The 26,800-nt window shown below is 43.0% G+C and overlaps 2 protein-coding genes across 3 annotated transcripts; one reads left to right on the plus strand and one right to left on the minus strand.

The window, feature by feature from the left end:
- Positions 1-4: 4 nt before the first annotated feature.
- Positions 5-3,478, minus strand: RBIS (ribosomal biogenesis factor). Of its 2 annotated transcripts, none has more exons than XM_054985757.1 (4): positions 2,511-2,671; positions 1,206-1,322; positions 311-427; positions 5-220 (listed from the first exon to the last, which is right to left on the minus strand). In XM_054985757.1, exons 2-4 carry the CDS (start codon positions 1,317-1,319, stop codon positions 152-154), a joined length of 300 nt encoding a protein of 99 aa, XP_054841732.1. In that variant the 5' UTR covers positions 1,320-1,322; positions 2,511-2,671; the 3' UTR covers positions 5-151. The 2 variants fall into 2 exon arrangements, with proteins under 2 accessions (XP_054841732.1, XP_054841731.1); XM_054985756.1 differs by lacking the exon at positions 2,511-2,671 and adding an exon at positions 3,003-3,478 and having other exon boundaries at positions 8-220.
- A 6,543-nt stretch (positions 3,479-10,021) lies between these two features.
- LOC129333964 (carbonic anhydrase 13-like) lies at positions 10,022-26,520 on the plus strand. Its single transcript, XM_054985893.1, has 8 exons — positions 10,022-10,072; positions 11,447-11,705; positions 15,238-15,435; positions 17,943-18,061; positions 21,402-21,497; positions 22,776-22,838; positions 23,883-24,038; positions 25,601-26,520. The coding sequence occupies exons 1-8, from the start codon at positions 10,022-10,024 to the stop codon at positions 25,712-25,714; spliced, it is 1,056 nt and encodes a 351-aa protein (XP_054841868.1). The 3' UTR covers positions 25,715-26,520.
- Positions 26,521-26,800: the final 280 nt, after the last annotated feature.

Genomic DNA, 26,800 nt, shown 5'->3' on the forward strand with positions numbered 1-26,800 from the left:
CATTCCTAGATTTAGGAAAACTGTATTTGTAGATTTTATTAAAAGAGTGCCAATGCTTGTACATTAACAAGATTTTTAAAATAAAAAGTATACAAAAGTGTTGATTAGTGATGTACCAGGAAATGGGATATTGGAGTACACATGTTTAATACTACAACTGAGACAGTAAGTTGGCAGCAGCATCCACATTAGTAGGTTCTCTTTCTGGCAGCTTTGGAATCTAGATTGAAAAGCAAAATAAAACCAAAAGAATTTTAAAGACACACCCAGATCACTGCTTTAAAAAAAAGAAATAACATAAGGAGCTTACCAAATGCCTCTTTGGTGGATCTGATGAAATGGCTTTGGATAACTGCTTGACTTCTTTCTGAACGTCCGTAAATATCTTATTTACCATCTTAACCTTTTCATCATTCACTATATTGATCTTTGGGAAACAAAGGAAAGACACAAACATTTTATATTTTAACAGGAAATAGCTATAAGTAGTTTTAAAATATTTTTGAATGGAAAACCTATCTAAATTGAACTCTTCTAAATTGCACAGTCTTGTCAGTGGATGGATAAGGAATTTAAAGAGAATAAAAATGCAAGTCGCCAAAATAACTACTTTTATACCATGGCTATGCTTGTTACTTACTCTGAGGAAAGGTAATGCCTCACAAAACACACAAAATTATCACTGGTGTATAACTTACTCAGTTTTGAGGAGCAGTTTTTCATTACTTGTGACTACTGAAAGAGAGACAAACAGGTTTTCCCTCACTGATCCTCTTTGTTATACATACAAAAAAATATATGATGGGGGGGAGAGCCCACATTCAGGCTTAAGTGTGCGCATACCCTGTGCCACACTTGTACTGCTTAACAGTAGATTAATTGATAATATCAGGTACCTTTTGGGGAGGGAAGATGGGAGATGATCTAGGTAAGAATAGCACTATATCTTTTCACCTCTTAGAGGTGATTTGAAGAAAGTGATGATTATTTTAAAATTCAGGTTTGAGTGTATTTCTTAATTCCCGCATCAAGGAAAGAACCAAGTTCAGCTGGGTGCTAGTGGTAGGGAACCCCTTCCTACTCTACTACTCTGGTAGGGTAGATGGCATTACACGCACACAGCACTGGGCACACAAGATTCCAGTGATCCCCAAGAAGAATTCAAAGGAGTTCAAAGAGGTATTACGTAATTTTGCAATACTAACCTTTTTCAGACTGGTTGTCACCGGCTTTGCTTTACTTTTTGCCTTCGTGATGTTTTTGTTGGCGACATGGAATACATTCTTCTGTTTCTGTCCTTTTGCTTTGTTCTTGCCCATTGCCTAAAATGTCAAAGAGTAAATTTCATTTTTGGTTTGTTGTTCAGCCATTCAGAAACATGTTTTTGTGGCTGCAGTAAGCAACCTGTAAGAGTTCCTTAAACTGTGCAACTAAGGCTTACATCTATTATGTAGCTTACTTGGAGTAAGCCTAGTTAAACCAAATGGTACTTACAAGCAAATGTACAAAAAAAATTAGCTCTCCCAGGTGTTACTTTGGTACACAGCAGCAATAAAAGCAATGAGTTTAAAAGCAATTAACTCACATGGAAATGTTAATAAATGAAGATAGCCAGCAAAGTAAAAGCAGCCCTTGTTACAGCAGGGCAAAAAAAAAAGTGCAAAAAATACACTCCCATAGGTTCTAGGCACTGAGAATCTTAATTTCAAAAGGGTATTTTTATGTCATAGAAAATGACATTTAATAATCTTAGTGTGGTGTAGGGGGTAGAGTGTTAGGCTAGTATCAAAGAGATCCAGGTTTGAATCCCATGCTGCCATGGAAGCTTGTTGGGTAGCCTTTAGCCAGCCATATACTCTCAGGCAACTACCTCACAGAGTTGTTAGGATAACACAGGAACGAAAAACAATGTGAGCCACTTTGGGTCTCCATTGTTGAGAAAGGTTGGGCATAATTGAATTAAAAATAAATGAACAGAGGCAGTATTTACAAACTACTCTTAAGCAGGAGAGCATTATCTCCATGCTTTGATGTGGAGAAGGGGGGGGGAGTAGCGGCTTGTTTATGGCAATGCACATGGCAGACAATGTACAAGCCACAAAACAACAAAATCTAAAGTGACATAAAACAGTGCAAATAACACAGCAGCCACTGTCATTACAATAACCCAACAGGTTTTTTTAAGGTATAGGATCCAAATAGGCCTCTGTAGACGTCATGCAGTGGAAGCATTCTACAAGTTCTGTGCTTGTTAAATGGAGAAGAAGATGCAAAGAACACTTCCCAAGACCCTTATGGGAGGAGGGAATTCTAACGTTCACAATGCACAGTGGCTCACAATGAAACAGTCGAGGCACACCTCTACTTCATATCTAGGCCTGTGCAGTAGATCCCATCATATCATGCATTTAGCTTTATCATCTGGAGATGCTCAAGGCTAAATCATGTTCACTGCATTCATAAAAGCCATTTCAAACAATACAACAGTAAAAACAGCAAGAACCGCTCACCAGATATAGTTCCACTCAAAGGCCTTTCTGAAAAGTTTTTACTTCAGTCCCCAAGCCCTGTAGAGATACTGTCAGCCCAAAACTCCATCTTAGGGCCAAGCTACAAGTGACGAATGACACTTGAACGGCAAGTGGATTGAGTGGAGGGCAAGTGAACAGGGAGAAATACACTTGCCCTTCAAGTGTCATTCGTCACTTGTAGCTTAGCCCTTAGAGAAGCATTCCGGTTTCTAGAAACCCACAACAGCCCTCCTTCCTCTCTTTGCCCTTAACACCTTATATGCCGAGGCACAACACTGCCTCTCGGAGAGAGGATTTAGTTATCATGGCGAATGGCTTTTATTCGAAGTAGCTAGGAAAGCTCCGATTCTAGAAAAGAAATAACAACCCCAATACAGTACAAGGCAGTTTAAAGCGCTGTCTTGCCTCCATTTCGCTCTAGGGACAGCCCCCCCACACAGCCACACTTTTGCTCCCCGCCTGCAAACTCACCCGGCTCGCGAATTCTCCTCTTCCTCCACGTGTGGCTGCGCAAGCGGCTTTCCGTCATCCAAATGCGTCTACAAGAAGGGGAGTCCTGGTCGGAGAAGCTCCGCCCCTTTGGGCCCCTTAGCGTGCTAAAGGGCGGTGTGTGTCCTAGTTGCGCGATGTGTGACGGGGACGCGTAACTGGGCGCTCTTAGCCCCCGTTCAGTTCGGCTGCTGCATTTTCTCTGCTGGCGGGTTGGATGGCATCTGTTCCTCTTATTTAGTTGTCACCGGCGCGCCTTAGGTCCGCTCGCTGTAACCGGGAGCAGCGATTCAGCATTTGTAGTGGTGCGAATACGGCACCGAAAGGTGCAAAGGGTGTTTGCGTTGGTTCGGCAGAGGCCGATACTTATTTTGGAACTGCAGGGCTTAGACTTGGGAGGAATCAAGAAGTCCTTTGAGGGCTTGATTTAAGCAGGAGCAGCAGGAAGAGCGGCAAAGCAGGGACCGCTAGAGAAGCAGCCCGGATCCTCGGCCTCCTAGGGACAAGAGAAGCGGCTGCAGGAGCCGCTCCGGACCAACTCGGATGCGGGCGAAGCAAAAATCCGTTTCCTGTGGGACTTGGCTTTCTTCCCACGAGGTCTCGTTTCAGCTGGGCTGCTGTAGGGCACACACTCAACTGTGCAATGTAACTTGTGCCCAGTCCGCCAGGGCCTTAAAAACTTCACTGGCTACGGTTTGTTTCCGAGAGTGCTGAAGCTTCCCCTTCTCTTCAGAACCTGGGGGCTGCGGTAGAACAGCAAGGTTTGAATCTAGGGGCACCTTAGAGGCCATCAACGTTTCCAGGGTATGAGCTTTCAGAAGTCAGAGCTCCCTTATATCTTCCAGTTTCAGTTGGGTAGCCCGGTTGGTCTGCAGCCGAAGCGCAAGCCCCGGGTCCAATAGCACCTTAAAGACCAACTAGATTTCTAGGGTATGAACTCTTTAACAAGTTACTGGACCCGAATCTTGCTCTTTTACTGCAGACCAACAGGGCTATCCACCTGAAGCTTAAATGAAGCAGTGAATGAAGGAATACTAAAATCAAAAGTGCAGTGTTGCTTCAGGACCGGACTCTAGGTGGCAGTGTGCACATACATTTATTTGAATTCTGGGCCGCCTTAGGGTTCCAGGAGGAGAGGATTTGGCAAATACTTGCAGTGGCAATGGAGCACCTATACAGCAGTTTTCCCCAAACATTCTTTGCCTCAGCTCACTGCAGCCATCATCCCCCCCATACACACATTCAGGGGATCTTTTTCAGACTTTCTTTTTTAAAAAATGGGAATTTCAAATGGTGTAATTGGCAAAGGTGTTAGACACAGATATAGATTATCTCCTTATCTGTTCAACCTATATGCAGAACATATAGGTTCTATCCAGGAAAGCTGGATTAGATTTAGTAGAAGCTGGAGTGAAAAGTAGAAGTATTTTTGAAATGCTGATAAAACAATCCTCAGGTGAAGGGCAGCATAAAATAGCAGGGAAGATGCAACCTCTTATGCAGGGCTTTTTTTCTAGGAAAGGAGGTGGTGGAACTCAGTGGGCTGCCCTTGGAGAAAATGGTCACATGGCTGGTGGTCCCATCCCCTGATCTCCAGAGGGGAGTTTAGATTGCCCTCTGCGTGGCGTGGAGGGCAATCTAAACTCCCCTCTGTCTGGAGATTAGGGGGCGGGGCCACCAGCCATGTGACCATTTTCAAGAGGTTCCGGAACTGCGTTCCACCACGTTCCTGCTGAAAAAAAGCCCTGCTCTTATGTAAACAGCTGGGTAAAGAGAAACACTTTGGCCTGGCACCATTGCAAAAATAGCTCTGCTACAAAAAAGCCAAAGTGAAGCAAAATTGTATGGAAAACTGCCCTGGGTCAGAACAAATATCTTCATATTATAAACACAATATGATTCTAAGATTGCCTGATACCATGTTTTTCTTTTGATTTGGATACTTACAATCCCCCTTATATAGTAAACTAACTACATTTTGCAGACAAATCTGGCACATCATTTGGTTCTTGAGGTAAGCTTTTTATTTTGTACACTTTTATCTCACCGAGCAATGCACATCATTCTTCCTGCCTCCATTACATCTTCACAACAACCTTGTGAGGTAGGTTCAGCTGAGAGTGACTGGCCCAAAGTTACTCTTTGAGTTTCATTGGATGAGTGGTGATTTGAACCCAGATCTTCCAGGACTTAGTCCAAATAGCCTAGCCACTATACCACACTGTCTTTCTAAAAAATGTGGAGAAATGACTGAGTGCTGGAAAAACTTAGCAACCAGCAGTTCCATTCTAGTTTTAAAATTCTGAAACTGAGTAGCTTTGACCCACCATGGTCCTCCTAGTCATTTGTTAATGCATGGGATACCTGCATGACCATATTTAATATATATATCTTACATACATTATCTCAGTAATACACCAATCTTGTAATGTTGGCCAGTATGATTATTCTGTATAGTAGACAGAAAAATACTCAAGATGAGAGAGAGTTGTTTCCAAATGCTTCCTACTGAGTACATAGTAGAGAGTATATTGAAACTGTACCCTTTCTGGTTCACAATTCAGTTTCTTAGTGGCAGTATCATAATTGCTCATTCTTCTGAACCACATTATTACCAAGTCACGTTAGAAAAGCACCACACTTGGTCAATGAAAGGCATTATTTTATAACCTAAGAAACTAATTTCTTCACACAAGTCCTCTTGGCAACAGAAGCAGGAGAACAAAAAGCAGGTGGATGTTGCGGTTCTCTGTTTTTTGTACCTAATTACAACCAGAGATGTCGGGCCTCAGAACAAAACAAAGCCACCACACCATTTCAGTACTGGCTGAAACCAATATTGGTGGAAGAGCTTAAGGTATGTGTGTGTGTGATGAGCTTCAGAGACAGTATTGTGGTATTCTAATGGCCCTCTTCTCTCAGTATGACTTTACCACTGTGACAATCTTGTGAATGAGTTTCGTAGTCTGTGGGTATATGATGTCTTATCTCTCTGGCCAGAATCTCCCAGTGGTCACATTGTTTGTACATCTCTTTTGTGCTCACCCTTGGGTGTATTCTCAGCAATCATATCTCTCTTGCTGTTTTGGTACTGTGAAGCTGATAAAACAGGAGCCAGCACTTGATTGCATTATGTGCACACAATGCAAGAGCCTTTTTGTTGGGTTGTGCACCTGTGGCTCTTTGTTTGGGACACTCTGCGGTCTGAATTGCACAGGCTGCTATGGCAGGGGGATGAAATGCAAACAGTTTTGCCATGGAACAGGACAGGATTCCCCCATCACTGCCGCCACAAAAAGCTAGGAATATAGCAGCAAGTGTGTAACTACTCTGTTTCATGTAGTAACGATGTAACAAATTGCTGTACAGAAATATGCATATTATTCATCTGCAATAAACTTGGTTAGTCCAAAGAGACGATTACAAAAATCTAAGCTAGGAGTCCCCAGTCTTACTGAACCTGTGGGCTGTTTTAGAATTTTGAAAAAAGGCAGCAGGTGGCACTACAAAATGGCTGCCACAGGAGGCAGAACAGTGGAAGGTTTCAAGCCAAGCATCCTCCTGTGGAAGTAGCTGTTCATATTGGAGTCCCCTGCAGACTGAAAAGGTGATACTTTTGGGGGTCCTCTGAAGCACTTTTTACTCCAATGAAGTGGAGAAAATCCAAGGTTGGCTCTTTGCTTTGGGGGAGAAGGAAGTGGAGAACAAGAAACACATTGGCAGGCACCATAGCATCCATAAGCTGAATGCTGGGGATCACCCATCTAAGCAGTGGGGAAAGAAATGTATGCAAGATCATTATTGCGCCAAATAATGCCTGCAGCCATGATCTGCTTGTCTACACAGGGGTGGCTGGATTGGTGGTGACCTTGGAGGCCTTTCCTCAAGCCATTGCCTTGCCGATCATCTCTTCCCTGCTACATGTGGCCAACTGGAATAGATCTGAATAAGCAGCTTTTGCCTTTTCTGCAGCCTAACATTTTGAGTTTATACACAGAAGTGATGACAACAGCTTCCATCACTGTCTTGTGGGAACAGAGCAATGTCTGTTAAACATAATGGTAGGCAGAAAAATTAGCTTTAGCACCTGGGAAAAGCCCAGTCATCCTTTAAACAAGTTAGCTAAAAAATACACAGGAACTGTGCTCCCGTGCTGGGGAGACCAGGAAGGGGTGAGTATATGGTAGAGGAAGTCCTTCTACAACAACAAAACAAACATATGATAAACATTTTTTAAAATGGTGGGATGCTGTAGAGCAGAGGGGGAGCCTTGCTGAAGTTCTCCAACTGTTTCATTATAGAGGGATCCAGGAGCAGTCATGATAAAACAGAACATCACCCATCCTGGACATTACTGAAAAAGTATCAAAACACATTAAAGAAAGCTCAACTTGTCTGAGGGGATTGGAGTGCCCAGTGATACCAGGTTCAGTATATAACAAGGGCTCACAACAGTCATACCACCTTGTTACACAGTGGGATAATGCTAGAAAGTGGATTGCTTCACACCAACATCTTCCTTTATGAGCACTGGCTTGCTAACAGCATCCATGTGACTAAAGGAGAAAAACTTCTGTTATCTCTTAACACAAATGTTTCAAGTGCATCAATATATTTCTGTGTGTGCTCTTTGAATAAGGCCTAATTTCCAGGAAACGCTGATCCTACCACTATCTAGGAATCAAGAAAGCAGGAAAATGTTTTGGACTGCAGTGGGTGGAAGAAGAGCGTTTGGAGGCAAAAATGATTGTTGAACTACCTCACAGCTGCCTAGGGTTGCCAGCTCCAAGTTGGGAAATTCCTGGAGATCTGGGGGGTGAAACCAGGAAAAAGTGGGGTTTGGGGAGGGAAAGGACCTTGGCATGGCATAATTCCATAGAGTCCACCCCAAAAGTAGCCTTTTTCTCCAGGTGAACTGATCTCTGTGGCCTGGAGACCAGTTGTAATTCCGGGAGATCTCCAGCCACTACCTGGAGGCTGGCAACCCTACAGCTGCCTGGCTTTTGCTCTACCCAGTGCACTGTGTGATGCAACTGAAACTTTTAAAGTTTTAAATAAAAACATACATGAAACTGTTAATAGGAGTGTTAGCTGCTTAAAACGAGTAGGGGTTAGTTCAAGAAGCATGAACAGAAATCCCTGATAGACATGGGCATGATCCAAAAATAAATCCCGATTAAGCCGATCGTGGATCTGGGCTGCTGCCGAACGCAGGTTCCCGATTCTAACCGATCAAGTCTCATTTCTGGTCCGAAATCGGAAATCGGGGAGGCCAGCGCCCAGGGCAACCGTAGTCAGGCTGTTGCACGTGCGCGCGCTCCTCCTGAGTCGCCCCTGCCCGCGCAGCAAGCTGGCTGTCCCAGTGCGCTGCGGAGCTGGCAGCAGCGCGAGTGGCTTGGAGGCTGCCCGCGCCGTTCACCTGCCCCGCAAGACAAGGGGCAGCTGGCTTGTCTGCGCGCCCTTTGTCCTGGGGAAAGGCGAACAGCGCAGGTGGCCTCCCAGCCTCCCGCGCTGCCTTTTGCCTTTCCCCAGGACAAGGGGTGGCTGGCTTGCCCACACGCTCCTTGTCCTGGGGAAAGGTGAACGGCGCGGGCGGCCTCCCAGCCTCCCGCGCTGCCTTTTGCCTTTCCTTTGTGCCCACCCTCTTCCCCCTCCCTCCCCTGGGTTGCTGCTCTGTGTTTGGAAGGAAGCCTGCTAATCAAGGAAAGCTGGGCTTCCATTCGTGTTTCGAGGGCAACAGAAGGAGGGCAAACACAGCTCATTTCCCTGACTCCATTGCCCCGGGAATTAATTACTAGCGCAAGAGTGTCTGCAATTCCAAACAGAAACTGACCCATCCAATCAAGTCCCGAACAAGCAAACTCCCGACTGCTGGATCGGTTGCCATGGACAGAACTGATTAGCTGAGTCACGATGGCGAAAACGCCAAAATCGGGGGGGGGGTTGAAATCGTAATTCAGATTGGGCCCATCTCTAGTCCCTGACCAGTAAAATGTTCTTTGAGTGAGTTTTGTTCATGCACTGACTGTTATATTTTGAATGGGAAAGGATGTGAGATTGGCTAGAAACTTGAGCAGCAGTCTTCAAATGTTACAGATTTTCTGTGTCTCAATAACAAATATGTTTGGGGGCGTTGGTGAGGTGGATCGGCTTTCTAGTCACCTGCTGGCAGCAGACAATCTCCCAGGGATTTGCCCCATTGCCCACTGAGATCGCCCACCATCAGTAGGCAGCCCGGGAAAGTGCATGTGCAAACCCAACCATGTACAAGACACTAGGTAAGTGCCAGGTCCCCCCCCCCCCCACGCTCCCGCTGGGAGGGCGTAGGGACTTGGCAACCCTACGGGGACCTGCTACTAAGTGCATGCATAGAGAACAAGACAGCAGGCCAAAGTCACTCTGCAGTAAAAACTATGGTTCTGCCCCTTGGCCTGTTCCTCACTACTCCTGATACTCAACTTGTTTCCTGGCCCCAGGTCATAACGCTTGTTTCTCTCTTTCTCTGGACTTGATGTTGTGTGACTTCCTGTCACATGTTTGCAGATCAGGAAGTTCTCCTAGACCCTGGAGGACTGAAGACCATTGCCCTAGAAAAAACTACCACACCTGGAGCAATGATGTCACTACTGAAAGTGAAGTCATAGTGTCGACTCCACTTCCAGACACCCAGGCTGGCTGGTGACTCCTGGGTGGTGCAGCACAGCCAAAGGAGGCCAGCTTGGGTACCCGGGCTGGGTGATGAAGCTGCCAAGGGGAGGGGCCAGTTATCCGGTATTTAGGAAACATTTCCCCCCAACAGACCCTCAAAATACCAGACTGTCTGGCTGAAAACTGGACACGTGGCAACCCCTCTGAAGGCACCTTTGGAATTCTGACACAGCATGGTGGGTGAAGCCACAAAATGGCTGCCGCAACCAGCCACAAAATGTATTCACTTTCCATAAACACTTGACGGATGCCAGGAAATGTGTCAGTGGGCTCCAGAGTGCCAATGGGGCACCATGCTGGGAACCCCTGTTCTAAAGACTCCCAAGGATCCTCCACAGTATGTGGTGGGTTCATGAGACATCATCTGTGTAAGTATCAGTGTGTGGAGTTCCTGTTTAGGTATAAAAATTATATCCTGCCTTTCTTCCCCATCACGGCCCCCAAACACCTAACTATTTTAAAAGTTACTAAAACAGATCATTAAAGCTACAGTAAAATATGTATATAAAAATGCAAAACCAACCACTAAGACATAAGGCTAGAAAGAGAGGTCATTGAGGAAACACCAGATGAACCAAAAAAGTGTTCACCTGCTAGCTGAAGACAGTGATAGAAGGGGAGAGCACAAAATTGCAAGAGAGCTAGGCAGCTGAAAGAAACAAGTGTCCCACTTGACAGAAGGTCTTCACAAAAAACAATTTCTTGGGCACAGAACTGAGGACTTCTAGGGTCCAAAGTGCAAGTTCCTGCTCAGCGAATCTTGCTAAGTAGAATAGTTCCTCTTTTGAACAGTATGTAGGCACCTGGCAAAAGCATTCCTTTGGGTATGTAAAGTGCAGTCAAGGCTCAGTGGACTGATGGCGACCATTGCCTGCCTCCATGTAGCAAACCTTCCCGTCCAAGATCTGACCAGCTCAGGCTAGCCTGGTACATCCAAGTCAGAATTCTTTTATTAGCTTGGGCCTTTTATCTAGTTGGCACTGCCTCCCCCCCATCTTTGTTTCGTATCTTGCCTTCGAGCAGTTTTGTAATGCTGCTTATTTTAGCAATTAAAAAAAGGAAAACCTCTGGTGCTGAGATTTTCCTGCAGGTTTTCCTGTCTTATTTTTGCAAGTCTTTTAATTTTTTGGTATATTGATAGTTCGGCGTTTTATTGTCTTTATGATTTTAACATTTATTGAGAGCTAAAAAGCAAAGTGCAACATAATAATAAAAAAGAATTAACGCACGCTCTGCAAACGCTTCTTGCGTTGAGAACCTGCTCTCTCTGCTCTGGGTTGATCTGTTGGAACCTCCAGTCGAGAAGGATCTAAACTTTTACGATTCTTCTCCCGCTTGTTAAACTTCTGGCTGACTGCTTTGACGGAGCTGGACCTTTGCTCCGATCCAGCAGGGCTCTTCTGATGCTCACTCGGCTTGCCAACGCCAAGTTGAGAAATTCCAGGAGATTTGGGGGTAGAGCCTGGAGACAGTCGGGTTTTCGGAGCGGAGGGACCTTGCAGGACGTAATGCCACGGCGTTCGCACTCCAAAGCAGCCGCTTTCTGCAGGGGAACTGATGCCTGGAGATTAGCTGTAATTCCGGGAGATCTCCAGGCTCCATCTGGAGACTGGCAACCTTAGTCACACTCTTTTCCTGGAAATAAGCGCCCTAGAGAAGAAAGCCAGGCGGGCAGCAACCCAGAAGCCAGCCACTGTCGTTCGTTACCCTTCCCCCAGGGGGCGCGGCGGGGCCTCGGGAGGCCGGCTCTCGGGGCGGCCACGTGCGGCTGCGCTGCGCATAAGAGGGCGCCGCAGGGGCGCTCCGGGCACGCTGGTGGTCTGCCCCTCGGAGCGCCTGGTCGCCTCGCCCGCGGTTCTTCGGTGTCGAGCCGGGCGTTCGCCTCGCCGCATCCCCTCCGCCTCTGCCTTCGTGCTCTTCCTCCTCTTCCAGTTAGGGAACTAGCCATGCTGCACTGGGGATACGAAGAGGATAACGGTGAGGGGAGAGAGCTTCCGCCGGCTCTCTGGGGAAACGTGAGCAGGAGGACGGGAGGGGGGCGCAGGGGGCTCTGAGCCCCGTCGGGCGCGGCTGGGCAGAGTTCGACTCCAGCCCCCTGCCTTGTGCTGCTGGCTTCCCGCTGGATCTTCGTGCGAGGGGGGAAGCCAGCGGCGCAGGTGTGAAGGTGAGGGTGGACGTTGCCTTCCAGGCTGGTGAGAGTCGTCTGAACTGCGCGCCCTTGCTTTGCCTCGCTGACACGGTTACATCTTTCTACACTTTCAAACTTTTGACCAGCATCCCCTATAATCGCTTCCTGTTAGATGCGGATTCGAAAACCATTCAAACCCAGCCAAACCGAGAAGAGATCTTAGTTCACTTCTTCGCATCCCGGTTAATTGGTCTTTCTTCTGTAAATGTTTTGGGGGGGGGGGGGGGTCGGGGAGGAATCAATCCTTACGAATCGCAGGTTCTGTTAATTTCCCACATAAGCTTCGAAATGGGACTAAAGTAGAATGACTTTAGTGGCTATTAATAATTACACCCTACTGCTTCAAGGGATAAAAAGGGATGCACTTGCAGATTTCGACTGGCCAACTTAGGAACACCACTTGCTCTTTTGAAATATATATTTGATGTCTAAATGAGATGCAGCACTGCCGTAGTTTAATAGAATTTGATTTTTTTTCCCATTTAGTATTGCATTAACACTTGTTTTTAAAAGTCAAGTCCTGTGTTTGCTCTCCCTCCCTTTCTCTTTTAGTTGCTATAGCTACACAATGATATCTCCAGAGTTCAGACATTTTCACAAAATGTCCTGCCCAAACCTTGTGCATTTACTGGTGTTTTCAATGGAACTTAATTACATGAAAGGGTGCATAGGTTAGCTGCCTTAGAGGTTTTCACAAGTGACAGTCAAAAGTACATTTTTGTTCCTGTTACAGTCTTTGTGTCACATGCACACATTACACATGCTGTATATAATACAGAAAAGAAATAGCCAGGCTGTGTTGTATGTTCACATTGTAGACTGATGTAAGCAGAAACCCAAATTGAGTAGGCAAAGTATTGAAACTTCAAAAATGGTTTGGAGTGATATCATGGAGAGATGAAGGGTTTGTAAAATATGCTTCTACCTTCATAATATTTTGCACTTGTTAACATTAAAAATATTTGCCTGACGTTGCTGGTATTAAAGTGAGAAGTGGTAGTTTCTATGCAACAATATTTTTTAATCCAGATATATAGACATCTGAGCTTTCTAAGTAGTAGCTGTAATTAAGACGTAAATTGTGTTTCTGCTCATATGTATTGTGATCCTTCTAGAACCTTTCTGGCCTGAATGCCCCAAACCTCGCAATATCTACCTGTGAAAATGTTGATGTGCCTGCAAACAAAAGGGGGAAAATGAGAAATAAGAATTTCTCTTGTCCAGATATTCTGGCAGAGAAAAGAGACTCGGTGTGACCCAGTTTTATGCAGGTGGCTGTGTTTGTAGTAGCATGACAAAACTCAAGTGCAATAGCACCTTAAAGACCAACAAAATTTTCCAGGGAATAAACTTTTGTTTATCAAAGTTCATTTTGTTAGAAACCTACCCTCAAAACTGTTGTTGTTCTTTAAATTTTGTTGGACTCGAATTTTGATGACCCAGGAAATCAATCTTTATGCTAAGATACGTTTTTATATATCTATCTTCCCCCTTCTAGGTGTAGTGTGTCTCCCCAACTCTTTAGCTACCCTATAGCCACAGAAGGTTGTGCCTTATTGTGCTAGGTTATGAGCTTCGGAGGAACTCTGACTTTGGATATGTTGAGAAATACCGTAGTGTATAGGATCCAACAATCATCCACTCAAAATTAGTCTCTATGCGTGTAACAAAACAACTTTGTACATGGGACATCTGCAGGAGGTAAAAGTTGCCCTGGTCTAATCTTGATGCAACAGCAGGATGGATGACGTCTGCTAAGCAAGCTGTGCATCAAAGATAAAGATATGTAACTTTTTAATCTGCTACGTAAGGAAGATACCTCCTCTGTCAACTCAATAGATGACTTGCTGACTTCATGGCCTACTAACAGTTACATCCGAATGCTGTATGTCAACAGAGAACCAATAGGAAAGTTACGTGGGGAGGGGCTTCCCATTTGCCTCACTGCCAGCTTGGTTCTCCACACAGCATGTGGGATCCCTGCTTTGAGGATGTTTGTTGAGTACTTCAGGCTTCTGTGATGCTTTGGCTTGGTACTGTTTCAGTGATGTGGTATCAGTTCTGAATTGAGAAATCAGTTCCATATAACTAGAATGGGTTTGATCAGTTCAGGAGAAGAAGGTGGCTTGTCATCCCAGGATAACAATAAGCCCATATAGATAACTATTTCAGCACATGTTCTACTCACTTGCATTTAAAACTTTCTTCCCTATCTTCATTGAAAATAAACCAATTTAAATTCACTTGTGTGACCTGGAAGCAACTTATTGGTTGCACATTTGATGGTGTGGGACAGCTTCATATTGCTCAGAACATTATTTGGGGTAGATTCTTTCCTGTTTTTTGATGCAGCCATAAAGGATTTAATAAATGATGCAGTCTTGAAGCAAGCTGACACATTTTAGGTCTATAATGTGTCTTGCAATGTATGGTATAAAGTTCATTTGGGAAGATCATTGTGGTGGGACAGAGATATGGTTGATGACGTAAAACAACATACATGTTCCAGATAATGTTAGAAGGCGCTGTTGTTGTGCTTTCTTCCCCCACCCCTCCATGACAAACACAGCTGACATTAGACTACAACTGGTAGTAGGTGATGTGAAAAACCTCTGCCCAAAATACTGGAGAGCCATTTCTGGTCAGAGAAGACCACGATAGACTCAGCGTAAGGGAGCAAGGAACTAAGACTGGGCACTCGCCTTCTTTTCATGCCATGGGATTTTTATGATCAGTTACTAATGGGGGAAGGCCCAATTCTGAGTCCCCATCTGAAATCAAACCTAATTACCCCTGTTGAGTTACTTGGCTGTCCCAGGATTAGGATATTAAAGTAGGATATTTGACAATAATGATACTGAATTAGAAATGAAGCATTTTTGGTGGGTGAATAACACATTAATCAGCTGATGGATGAATGTTCTCTGAATCTATTGCATGTGTGTTAATTGCAGGTGTCTGCTGCATTCCTAATGACCAGAATGCCTGGAAGTAGGCAGAAAATGATCAACCTAGTGTTCTAACCCTCATCTTTGGGTATTTAATGCATTAGAATTAAGCCTTATTTGAGTAAAGATCTTTCTGATAGCTCAGCAAAGACAACCGGATGGTGTACTTTCTATCTCTTTCAATCCGGCTGTTGTTGTTTTTTAAAAAATAATTTGAATAATATTTTTTTTAGAAATAAGAAACCTTTTTTTTTAAGAAATAAGAAAATTAAGGTAGGTTCTCGTGGTTATTTTCTTATATGACAATTCCTTTGTTTCTGCAAGTGTTTCGAATATATTGTAAAGAACAATTTTTCTACTGAATATATTTTAGGGCCTTCTCACTGGAAGGAAATTTTCCCCATTGCAACTGGAGACCGTCAATCTCCCATTGATATCCACACTCAGGATACCAAATATGATCCCAGTCTGCGTCCTCTCAGTCCTAATTATGATCCAACTTCTGCTAAAGTCATTCTCAACAACGGACACTCCACTAGTGTGGAATTTGATGACACTGAAAACAAATCAGGTTTGTTTTGTGGCAGATTTAATTTCACATTCACTGGTCTTTTCTTTGGAAACTGTTTTTAATGGACCAACATGACAACCTACAATCTTGCAGTGCAGTCCTCAACACAATCACGAACTGTGCAACCCTAAGCAAAGTTACTCCAGTCTAAGCTAATTGATTTCAGTGGACTTAGAGTAAAATAACTTTGTTTAGGATTGCATTGTTAGTCTTACCAGAGGTAACATTGCATCCGAAGATTAGCAATGGTACCATTCTTCATGGAAGATCCTTTTTCTTGACTTTAGTATGTCACCTTTAGAGATGATACTGGAGAAAGGGCTGTGGCTTGTTGGACATGCTCCACATGCTAAGCGGTAGAAGACATGCTTTGCATGCAAATGGCTTCAGATTCGGTCTCTAGTCTCTTTTTAAATGATCGCAGGAATCTGTGTCTCGGAGCTGCTGCTAGTCAGAATAGACACTGCTGGACAAGATGGATATGCCCATAACATACTAAATTTCAGCTATATAAAAATATTGGATTTCAGAAATGCTGTCTTTTGTTTTACTTCAATCTGATTCAGGCTTTTCTACTGCGACAGCTGAACTGCCGCCAAAAAAACCAAATACTGAAATGGGATAAAATTAATTTTTCAAGCACAGTTGAAGCATAGTTGGAACCTTTGTTCTTTGTATTGGGTTTAATTTCCGATGAACAGTTCACATTTCTTAGTTTCTTTTTGTCTGTGCTCATTGGTTGATTGATGTCCCAATGACCTAAGCTCATCTTCTCAAAATCAGATGATTAAAGTAAATAAGGAAACAGTAAATCAGTTTTGAAAATTCAGAGATTAGTATGAACAGGTCTCTAGAAATGTCACTGTATTTCAAAATGTTTCCTTTTTCTTAGCTGAATAACAAACCCGCTGTACAGGAACCTTCAGTGGAATTTTTAGGGGATAAAAAATATACCATGGTTGTTGTGGGTTTTCCGGGCTGTATTGCCGTGGTCTTGGCATTGTAGTTCCTGATGTTTCGCCAGCAGCTGTGGCTGGCATCTTCAGAGGTGTAGCACCAAAAGACAGAGATCTCTCAGTGTCACAGTGTGGAAAAGATGTTGGCAGGTCATTTGTATCTACTCACTGAGAGATCTCTGTCTTTTGGTGCTACACCTCTGAAGATGCCAGCCACAGCTGCTGGCGAAACGTCAGGAACTACAATGCCAAGACCACGGCAATACAGCCCGGAAAACCCACAACAACCATCGTTCTCCGGCCGTGAGAGCCTTCGACAATACAAAAAATATACCCATAAGCAAAACCAGATCTATCATCAGCACTGTTCCACTGAATTCAGACCAGGGCTGGTTTTGGATATTGAAACATCTAGAGACAACTGAGTCAAGGGGCCCTTTCAATACTGCCAGCTTCACAGGGAACACTTTACCCTGCTGGTTCCTGGTTGCTAGTTGTCCTCCAGGACAGCAGCTTGTTAGAAATTACCTGGCATTTAGTGCTCTCCTAAGCTGATAAACCTATTTAAGTCCATTGATGTTAGTATCCTTAAAGGGGTGTAACTTGGCTTAAGATGGCACTGCTAAAAGGTCTGCATGCCTGCATCAGGCTGAGGTCCAACCCTATACTTGCTGCCATCCCGTGTTTCCCTGCTGAACATTCAGTGACACTTTATACTGACTATGGTCCTATCCAACGCAATGTTGATTGCTGTATCTGGCAGCAGCAGACAGCCTTCTGCATTAAAGAAAGGCAGTAGGAGCATGCACTATTGTTTGTGGAACAGATCTGTGAATATCAGCCAATAAGTGTTTCATATATCAACCACTTCCTCCTAGTTACCTTTTGTTTCTAAATTAAAGGAAGTCTTGGTGTCTACGATGATTAGAGATGGGTACAAACTTGAATACGAACCAAAAAACCCCCACGAACCAGCGGTTCGTAGAAGCTCATTTTCACGAACTTTCACAAACTGGTCGACTGGTTTGTTTGGTTCGTTTTAAAGGGCAATGCCCCTTTCTGTGTCACTGCAAAGCAGCATGGAAAGGGGCATTTAAACCCTCAGATCAGCTGGCAGGCAATGGGGGATCTCTCCGTGGTCTGACAGCTGATAGTTTAAAGGAACCTTGCAAGCAGCAGGGCCCTTTAAACGGCCTAGAGCCCACAAACCCCAGCTCTTCACCCCAGCCAACCACTTCCCCACCCCCCAAGCCCCCCACTTACCTTGGCTCTGCTGCATGGTTCGGTTTTCCCGTAGCTCGTGCCCATGTCGAAAGATGATTGATCGTTCAAGACATTGTATTTTGAAACGCACTAAGGCTCAGATTTTGATTTTTGCTTTTAACAAACAACATAAAATAAATAAATTTACATGGGTGTGTCTTGCCAAGAAATTTGTATAGTGAGCTTAGTAAGCTTGCTAGTATTTTCTGATTTGAAGTCCAGCATATTTGTGCTTCATGCAGTGCTCTCAACATTATAACAGTGCCACTCTACATTATATATTTACAGTGTTGAGTGGGGGCCCACTCAGTGGAAACTATAGGCTGCGGCAAGTTCATTTCCATTGGGGACCCAATGATGACACTGGCTCTGAGCATGCAGTGGATGGAACAAAATTTGCAGCAGAGGTAAGGCATTACAGTGAATTGTATAAAAGCAGTTGTCATTCACTCTGACAGTGTTCCTGAACCCACTCTTGGACAGTTCTGTTTAAAAAACTGCCAAAGTGATTTCAGCACCAAGTTATTTTTCATTTGCAATACAAATCACATAGTGATTCACTAGCATTGCACAGTGTGTCAATCTAACTAATTTGTGTGGCAAAAGAGAACTGATTTGGGGAAGATCAGACAAATAGTACATGAAGATCTTGGTTTAGGAAGGCCTTGAATATTCAGTGATATTGGATTGGTTTGAATTTGCTTTTTAATTTGGTAGTTTTAGAATTCAGAACCAGCTTAGTCTAGAAATTTCCATTTTATTTGTCTTACTCTTTGACCATGGTCACATTTACTTGGTAGTAAATCTCATGGATTTTAATGGAACTTACTTCCACTTAAATGTGCTTAGGGTACTCAGCTACATTACCATTTTGTCTTTTTTTTTTGTGAATTGCACCTTTAAGCATCTAGCAATTACACTGTCCAGTGAGGGCTACATCATTCAATGGATATGTTTGCCCCATGTCATGTGATGAACACTGTAATGTTTGAAGGAAGATACATGTCCAAAAACACATGGGGAGCCACATTTAGCTGTCGTTTCCCAGTATGTGACAGTGCATGTCTAGATACACATCTTCTTTCTGTGTTCCAGTGTTCAGTTCATGGGCATGTAAAAAACAGAAGAAACATCTTCTGCATAAAGTATGGTGACACTGAACTGGCCAGTTATTTTGTATTTTTAGAATAATGCTGAATGCCACTTGAAATAGTGCCTTCAGTATTTAAGAGTGTATTTTGTTCTAAAGTAAATATCACATGTGGGGGAAAATTTAAAAAGTATTCTTATAATAATAATAATAACAACATTCAATTTATATACCGCCCTTCAGGACAAGTTAATGCCCACTCAGAGCAGTTTACAAAATATGTCATTATTATCCCCACAACAATAATCACCCTGTGAGGTGGGTGGGGCTGAGAGAGCTCCAGAGAGCTGTGACTAGCCCAAGGTCACCCAGCTGGCTTCATGTGGAGGAGTGAGGAATCAAACCCAGCTCTCCAGATTAGAGTCCCACGCTCTTAACCACTATACCAAACTGGCTCTAGATTCTTATGAAGAATCTAGGCTGTAGGACTACATAAGAATGGTCCAATCCACTATAAACCTAGTGCCTAGATGCTCGATAAAGATTATTTTTCCCTTTTCTGTGGAAATTAACATGCATTCTGGCAAGGCAAGTGATTGTTAGGAATGGGAGGGCTGTGTAAGATTTCTGTATCCGTATCTCAGCGGAGATGTGGGAGGTGTGCACAGACATTCCATTCATTATGATGAAGCCTCACACGACCTACTGCATATAGGCCAAGGGAAGAAAGAAAATAAGGATCCAGTGAGCCTATGGGAATCTTCTTTGCACAGTCATGCTCCTGCAGTGGACTGGATCTTGCCCTATATATATTGTATAGTTCAAGTGCTAGAGATGGGGAGAGGTTTTCCCAAGTGAAAAATGTCATGCAGAAAACAATCAATTGCTCTTCCTATATATTCTCTAATTCAGCGTGGGAAGTGATTTATATGTGGATATTTGAATCGCTGTCAGTTGCCCTGTGTGCGCTCAAATCTACTTTTTTTCATTGAAATGAAAGAGGAAGCACTTACTGACAGGGGAGCTTCAGGGATTGCACCGAAGCTTCTATAGTGTATAAGAATTCTCTGGATTTGTTTGTGTTCTTAAATTATTTTTGACAGTTTGTTTCAGTATTGTTTCTATATTGAAAGGGAATGTCAAAATTCTAATCTAGTTTGCAAAACCCACTATTTAAAATTTCAAATGCAGCTCTAGCATATTGATTCCACCACCCCCTTACGAATGTCAATGGCTTTCAGTTAACTATTATTATGGTGAAAGCTTTCTATGATCATGTGGAAGAAAATGGTTTTGATGTGGTTGATAGCATCTTGAATGCATCTTTAATGCAAGTGCTGAAGACTGACAGAGAAGTTGTTTTCTTAGTAAAAGAAAAAAAGTGGGAGGAAATCAATGGGGGAAAAATCAGTTTGCGGGCAAATGACATTTGCAGTGTTTAAAGACTTATATTTTCCACAGGAACCAGGTGAGATGGAATATAACGAATTAATAAGAGGTGCTTAGAAAGCAAAGTTTGCCAAAACATACTTTATAGCTGGAAAACATAAGGTCCATCTAAGAAACCAAATGGAAGGAGAAAATGTCTAGGAATTTCTAGTCAGTCTAAATAGGTTTCCCACTGCTGGTTATAAACATCTTCAAGAATCCACTAGAAACTATTTTGATTTTGGATCCTAAGCATTGCAAGGATGTGAGGCTTACCACAGTGGAAGAGCCTTCCAAAGGATCAGTGGTTAGGTGGCAGTTTTTAGTGCTTAGTTCCATGAAGAAAAAGGCTCTTTGGCTCAACAATGCACCTCTGCCAAATTGGCACATGCAAGAAGAAAAGAGCTACTCTGCAGTCAAAGAAAACAACGTGGTTCCCCTGGCAGATGATCTCAACAGACCATTGGATCCAAGGTCCCATTAAGCTGGGACACCTTATCCACTGGACCCAGGTCTCTCCAACAGTCTGCGGTACAGGAGTGCCGATGATGATGCACACAAGAAACAGGCCTTAAAAGATTTCTCCAACATGCTGTGGTGCAGAAGTGGTGGTAAGACAAGATACATACATCCTTTAAAAGAGAAGCCACAAGCCATTGGGAATGGGCCTACCCCCACAGTGTTTCAGAGCTCTGTCATTTAGCAGGATGACGGAGAAGAGGAAGTGTGGCTTATTTTATTTGTGTTCTTCCTTGTTTGTTGTTTTCCATTAATCTGCAATAAAAGCCATTCCTACTGAAAGCATTGGTTTTCTTTTTGTAATGTTCATAAAATTTTAAAAAGTTACTCAAATGTTGGACAACATAATAATATTTTACAGTTACATAGCCGTTTTCCTGCAACGACATTTAAGCCCTCAATCCAGCGTGTATATCTGAGGATTTCTGTCAAGGGAAAAACGGGGGTGGGACCATGACCTAGTGGGAGGGATAAGCGTATGATTGTGCCAGAGACAATTTCAACGTGGCCAAAACTAGGACTGGCTAGAATGGATCTTCAGAACTTTGGACCAACGTGCATGGAGCTTCCCAAGGACTTCATACGTTCAAGATGGCTTTGAGCTACTTGCATACAAAATTAAAGTGGCCCCAAGCACACCTCATCGTATATTACGGAGGGTTGTCTGTCTTCAATAATTTGATGATTGATAGTACTTGTGATCTTTTCAGCTTCATGTGGTCCATTGGAATGCAGAAAAATACACCTCTTTTGTTGAGGCTGCGAGCCAGCCAGATGGATTAGCAGTCATGGCTGTTTTCTTAAAGGTAAGAACATTTTTTTTTCATTTTTTGAAAAATTAAAGTGAATATAGTAAACTTTGAGGACTTACCCTACATGATATGCCTAATATATGTCAGGTCACAGTTGTATGACTGGACTCTCAACCAGATGTACATCATGGAAACCCACCTTTAAAAGCTCTCATTTGCTCAGCTCTGTGAGGGAGCACTGTTGTGAGGGAGAAGAATCATCTACTTTCCCTCCAATCCTGCTTTCACCAGTGGAAAGGGAAGTGGTGGTGGCTCCATGTGCTCTAGGAAGGACACGTAGAGTGAGAGAAAAGACACAAAAAGCTCACCCATCACCCATTCTGCTGGTGAAAGCAGAAAGGAAGAGAAACTGAAAACCCCCCTCCACCTGACAGCATTGAGTAAACAAGTTTTTTTTTTTAAAGGTTTGTTTCCCAGTCTACATCTGACTGAGTGTGGTCATGAAGCCATGATCTGACAAGTCAGGCATATCATGTAGTTACACCTTCAGTAGCTTCTCTTCCTGGGTTCAGTGGTCAGAAAGAACCTGAAATGTGTTAAGCAACATGCTAATTAATATGTGGCGAATGTTTCTGTACTTGCTTGTTCAATTAACTGGAAAAAATATTTACTGGTTAAAAAAATTCCTCAATGCACCTATTGAATATTATAGGGCATCTATAGTTCCTGTGGCATATTGAAGACATCCCTTTCCTAATGAGCTAAAAAATGTCTTGGACGTCTTTCATTCCTCAAGAACATCTTGGGAAGCTCTTGGGTACTTCATATTCTGAAACTCAAGGCAGGACTCTCTGAAAATACCGCAATTAGGGAATAACCTTTGCAAACTGACTCAGCATTTAACAATATCTTTAATTTTGCAGATCCAGAAGAGTTAGCCATGTTCGTCTGTAGTTGCAAAATAGTAAAGAGCCCAGTAGCACCTTTAAAACTAACCAACTTTATTGTAGCATAAGCTTTCGAGAACCACAGCTCTCTTCATCAGATGCAAGCAGTAACTTATTTTGCAGTAACTTTCTGTTTTCCTACGTTACTCATTTTTAACTACTCTTTTTACAGTGATCTGCTTAGGGTTTCACTGTTAGTGTATGTATTGTGATCATTTTAAAGCTGTTGCTTCTGTTTGCATATTTTTCATGTATGATTTTATATGATGATTAAAAACTTGGAGCATTTTGATGAGAAAGCAGTGGATACGACTCAAGAATAAATGAAATAAATTTAAAAATTGCCTTGATCAAGGCAAATTTTGATCATCCTTTGTCTTTCTAGGTGGGTGAATGCAACTCACAGCTGAAGAAAATCACAGACAATTTGGATGCCATTAAAATTAAGGTAAGATAATTCTAATCTTCATGAATGGGTCCAACAGTCACATTCTATGCAACCCAGGGAGCTCTTATGGGTGTAGGATTCCATAGTGTGCACTTGGAAGCTTCACTGGCTCTTATTGCTCTCTTCTTCGTTCCAGTGATGGAGGCAGATCTGTGTGCACATCCCTTGGTGCCCTCTACACGTAGACATTGGTTTAGATCGCGGTTTAGCTCCTTCTCCATAAATTATAGCTGAAGTGACTGTCATTTGTTAAATTAAAATTAGTAAAAACAGTGAACATCAGTTATAAAATTAATGCAAATGAAAAAATAACAGTAAAATGCAGTGGGGAATACTAGCAGGGAATAAAATGCAAAATAGATCACATGTATAACATCAACAGCAATGGTGGTTCAACAGGGGGTACCCCTTGAGGCCTTCATATTGCCCAGCCCAAGAGCCAAAACAGAGGGTTTGGGAAGCCCTGCTTGAGTGCGTGCTGGCTTGCCATGTTTGGTGTTTTGACTTGAGGAGGGGGTAGGATGGCAGTGAGAGGAAGGGAAGATGGAGGGCACTGCCCCAACAAATCCACTGCCCTTGCTCAACACCTCACTTAACCTCGTTGTACAGCTGTCCATGAGCAGCACAGAATAACTTCTGCCCTGGAAGAGTCTTAACAATGGCTGTTCCCAGTCATGTGTTAGTGTAAAGTGCCATCAAGTTTCAGAAAACTTAGGGTTTTCAAGGCAGTAGATGAACAAAGGTGGTTTGCCATTGCTTGCCTCTGCTTAGCAAACCTGACCTTCCTTGGTGGTCTCGCATACAGATAACTGGCCAGGACCAACCCTGATTAGCTTCTGAAATCTGACAAGATTGGGCTATCCTGGGCCACTGATATCAGGGCAGTTCCCAGTCATATGACACAAAAAGATAGCTAGGCAAACCCTTCATCATTCTGATTCACACCGTTGTTAACAAGGGGGCGGGGGGGGGGGGAGGTGGATGACAGTGCCTGTAAGAGAGTTGGGAAATGCTGTCTTTCGGTATTTGTCTTTCTTTCTTTAGGGTAAGCAGCAGAGGTTCACCAACTTTGACCCCTCCCGTTTGCTCCCTCATTCTCTGGACTACTGGACTTACCTTGGCTCTCTCACTGTTCCTCCTCTTCTCGAAAGTGTCATCTGGATCATTCTTAGAGAGCCAATAAACATTTGCTCTGAACAGGTATATTTGACTATTCCTGCCCACTCAACTAGTATTGTAAATCTTGGTTTTTGAACAGGACACTCCCTAGGATGTGCTTAATCTATTATATTTATATAATTATATGGGGAATATACTGTCTATCATCTTTTTTAAAAAATCTGTATGTTCAGGAATGTTAGGACAGCATATAAGGCACACTTACCCATTTTATCCTCACAATAATCCTGTGAGCTAGGTTAGGCTAAGAGTGTGTAACACACCCAAAGTCACCCAGTAAGTTTAATACGTCTTAGTGCACTTATTAGTACTTACGTTAAAGAATTGTGCAGTTTGTATGGGTGAGAAAACAATGCCAAATTCAAGAGTAGGAAAGAAATGTTAGGACTTGGTTGAAAGTCCAGACTCGTTTTTACAAAATTGTAGTCTGGTATTTTATCCATCATTGTAACACATGTGCTATATGGTTATGTGGCAGGAAGATTTGCATGTTGCAAGGACCTTTAGCTGCTACAAGGCATCTGTATGTGTGATCACCTTCCAAGGCACATTATAGGCCTATGTTCAGGGCCGTATTAACCCATGGCTGTGCCCCTAGGCTTTCAGGTATTTCAGGCCCACTCCGGCACTTCAATCTTTCATCCCACTGCAGCTGATAGCCTGACCCTGGTACGGTAGGTACTAAACCACAGTACATAGCCGTATATCCATTTTGAGGGTGTCCTGAAGAATTCTATTCACGGAGTGCAAAAGTGCTTTTAACCATTGGAGCCGTAGAGCACAGGTAACAGTGCCTCAGCAAAAAAAGTGATGGGCCCCTAGTCCCTGCAGGGCCCCTAGGCTTCAGCCTAGTTGTGGATCTTTTTTGCAAGAGCCAGGCCCACCATTTTTCAGGGGCAGAGGGCAGATTTGCCCTCGCTGCACTTGGAGGTCTGTTGGTTTTCCTCACAAAAATGAATGATACCTACTTGTGAGAAAGTAAAGGAATATATTCAGAGAGACTATGAGGACTGCATTTCATAGATGTGTCCCTGGTGGACCAGCCATTGAAAATTAAGTCAGCGTGAATTCCTCTTGGGTTCTGTTTCTTGGTGTCTCTAAAACTTGGTGACATGCTGGGAATTGGCTTTTATGGATGGAATTTTTTTGTAGCATGTACCTTTTTTGTACATGATCAATCTAGTCATCGAAAACAGTGGAGTGATTAGTGTCACCAGTTATTATGTGTGTTCTATATATGTCAAAAGCATAGCACATTTTTTAAAATGTGGTTGAAAAACTCTTCTGAACTGAAATGAGGTCTAAAATAACAGAACTGCTATTACATAATGCACAAATGGAAGTTTTTGCATTTTGTGGTGTCTTCTCTTATTAACTTCATGTGAGAGAATCTCTCTAGATGTGCACACAGAGCTGTCCTCCCATTGGAGTTAAAAGAGAATCTCACACATACATGCACATAGACTTTATGCTGAACATAGGTAATATAGACTGGGATGATACCTTGGTGGGAGCGGGGGGACAGTATCTGCAAATAACTCACTATATCTTTTTTCTGCTTTGTACTCTGTTTCCATCCACAGCTTGCAAAATTTCGCAGCATCCTTTGTACTGGTGATGGAGAGGCTGCCTGCTGCATGCTGAAAAACTTTAGACCCCCACAGCCTTTAAGGGGCCGGGAAGTGAGAAGAAATTAAGGAGAAACAAAAGCAAAAATGGCATTATTTAGGAAGAATGTATGATAATAGGCTGTCTGGTTGTTTTAAAGATTAAGATACCTTATAGTTTAGGACATGAGCCAGCCAATGTTACTGTCAGTTTTTGTTTTTTTGTTTTGTTTTTTTGCTGGCCGTGATTTAAGCACATGCTTAACTCTCCAACTGAAACCAATGGGACTACTAAAAATTCTGGATTGTGTCCTAATTTTTAACAGATAAGCAATATTTTAGCTCAGTTGTTTTAATGAGTAGGTACCATTTTTTTGCTGTTGAGCTACATCAGATAGGTGTGTATTGCTTATTATGAAGAATAGAGTTGACATTGTACATTGTACAAAATAAGGTTAGGTACTGTTGTATTATAATGGATTAATGGGAGACATGCAATTGATTAATGGGAAATATGTGGAAGTCATTGACATAGGTACCTGCATTTCCCCAGTAATGTAGTTGGGGAAAAAAACATGATATGGTACTGTTAATTTTTTTTCCACCTGCAAGTGCCAGTCAGTGAAGTGGGAGAAGGCAGTTACTTCAGTGCTGATCAGCGTTTGGGATTTTTTTTTCCAGCAACGCATGCTGAGGGAGATAGAGGGGGTGGCATCCACATGTCTCCCCCACTCCATCCCATCTGTAGTTTGGATCTGAGAATAGGCCTCACTGGAAGCTGGCAAGACAGAGTTATGTATATTCTGTTAAGTACATAGGACAGATACAAGGATGTTATGCAGTGATGTAAGTGATGGTTGGATGTGGCATATTTTCTTTCTTCCTCCTCACCCCCCCCCCTTTCCTTTTAACATGGAATTTTACCTATTATTTAAGTGTTGTCTGAGTAACTGTGAAGTATCAGAGACTAAATATTTCCAATAAGCGCTATGAATGATTAAGATGAACTTGTTTGCCTCAGGAGAGGAAGCAGTAAGATTGAAGGTAGCTGATGGATGTGCTTCTATTAGAAATGCTGGAGCGGGGAGCTGCATTCTAATTTATTAATAATAAATTGAGTTTATTCTATAACTTTATGAATTACAGCCAATAAAAACACATGATCTGAATAGCTTT

This window comes from Eublepharis macularius, chromosome 7 (assembly GCF_028583425.1).
Source record: "Eublepharis macularius isolate TG4126 chromosome 7, MPM_Emac_v1.0, whole genome shotgun sequence".
Taxonomy (NCBI): domain Eukaryota; kingdom Metazoa; phylum Chordata; class Lepidosauria; order Squamata; family Eublepharidae; genus Eublepharis; species Eublepharis macularius.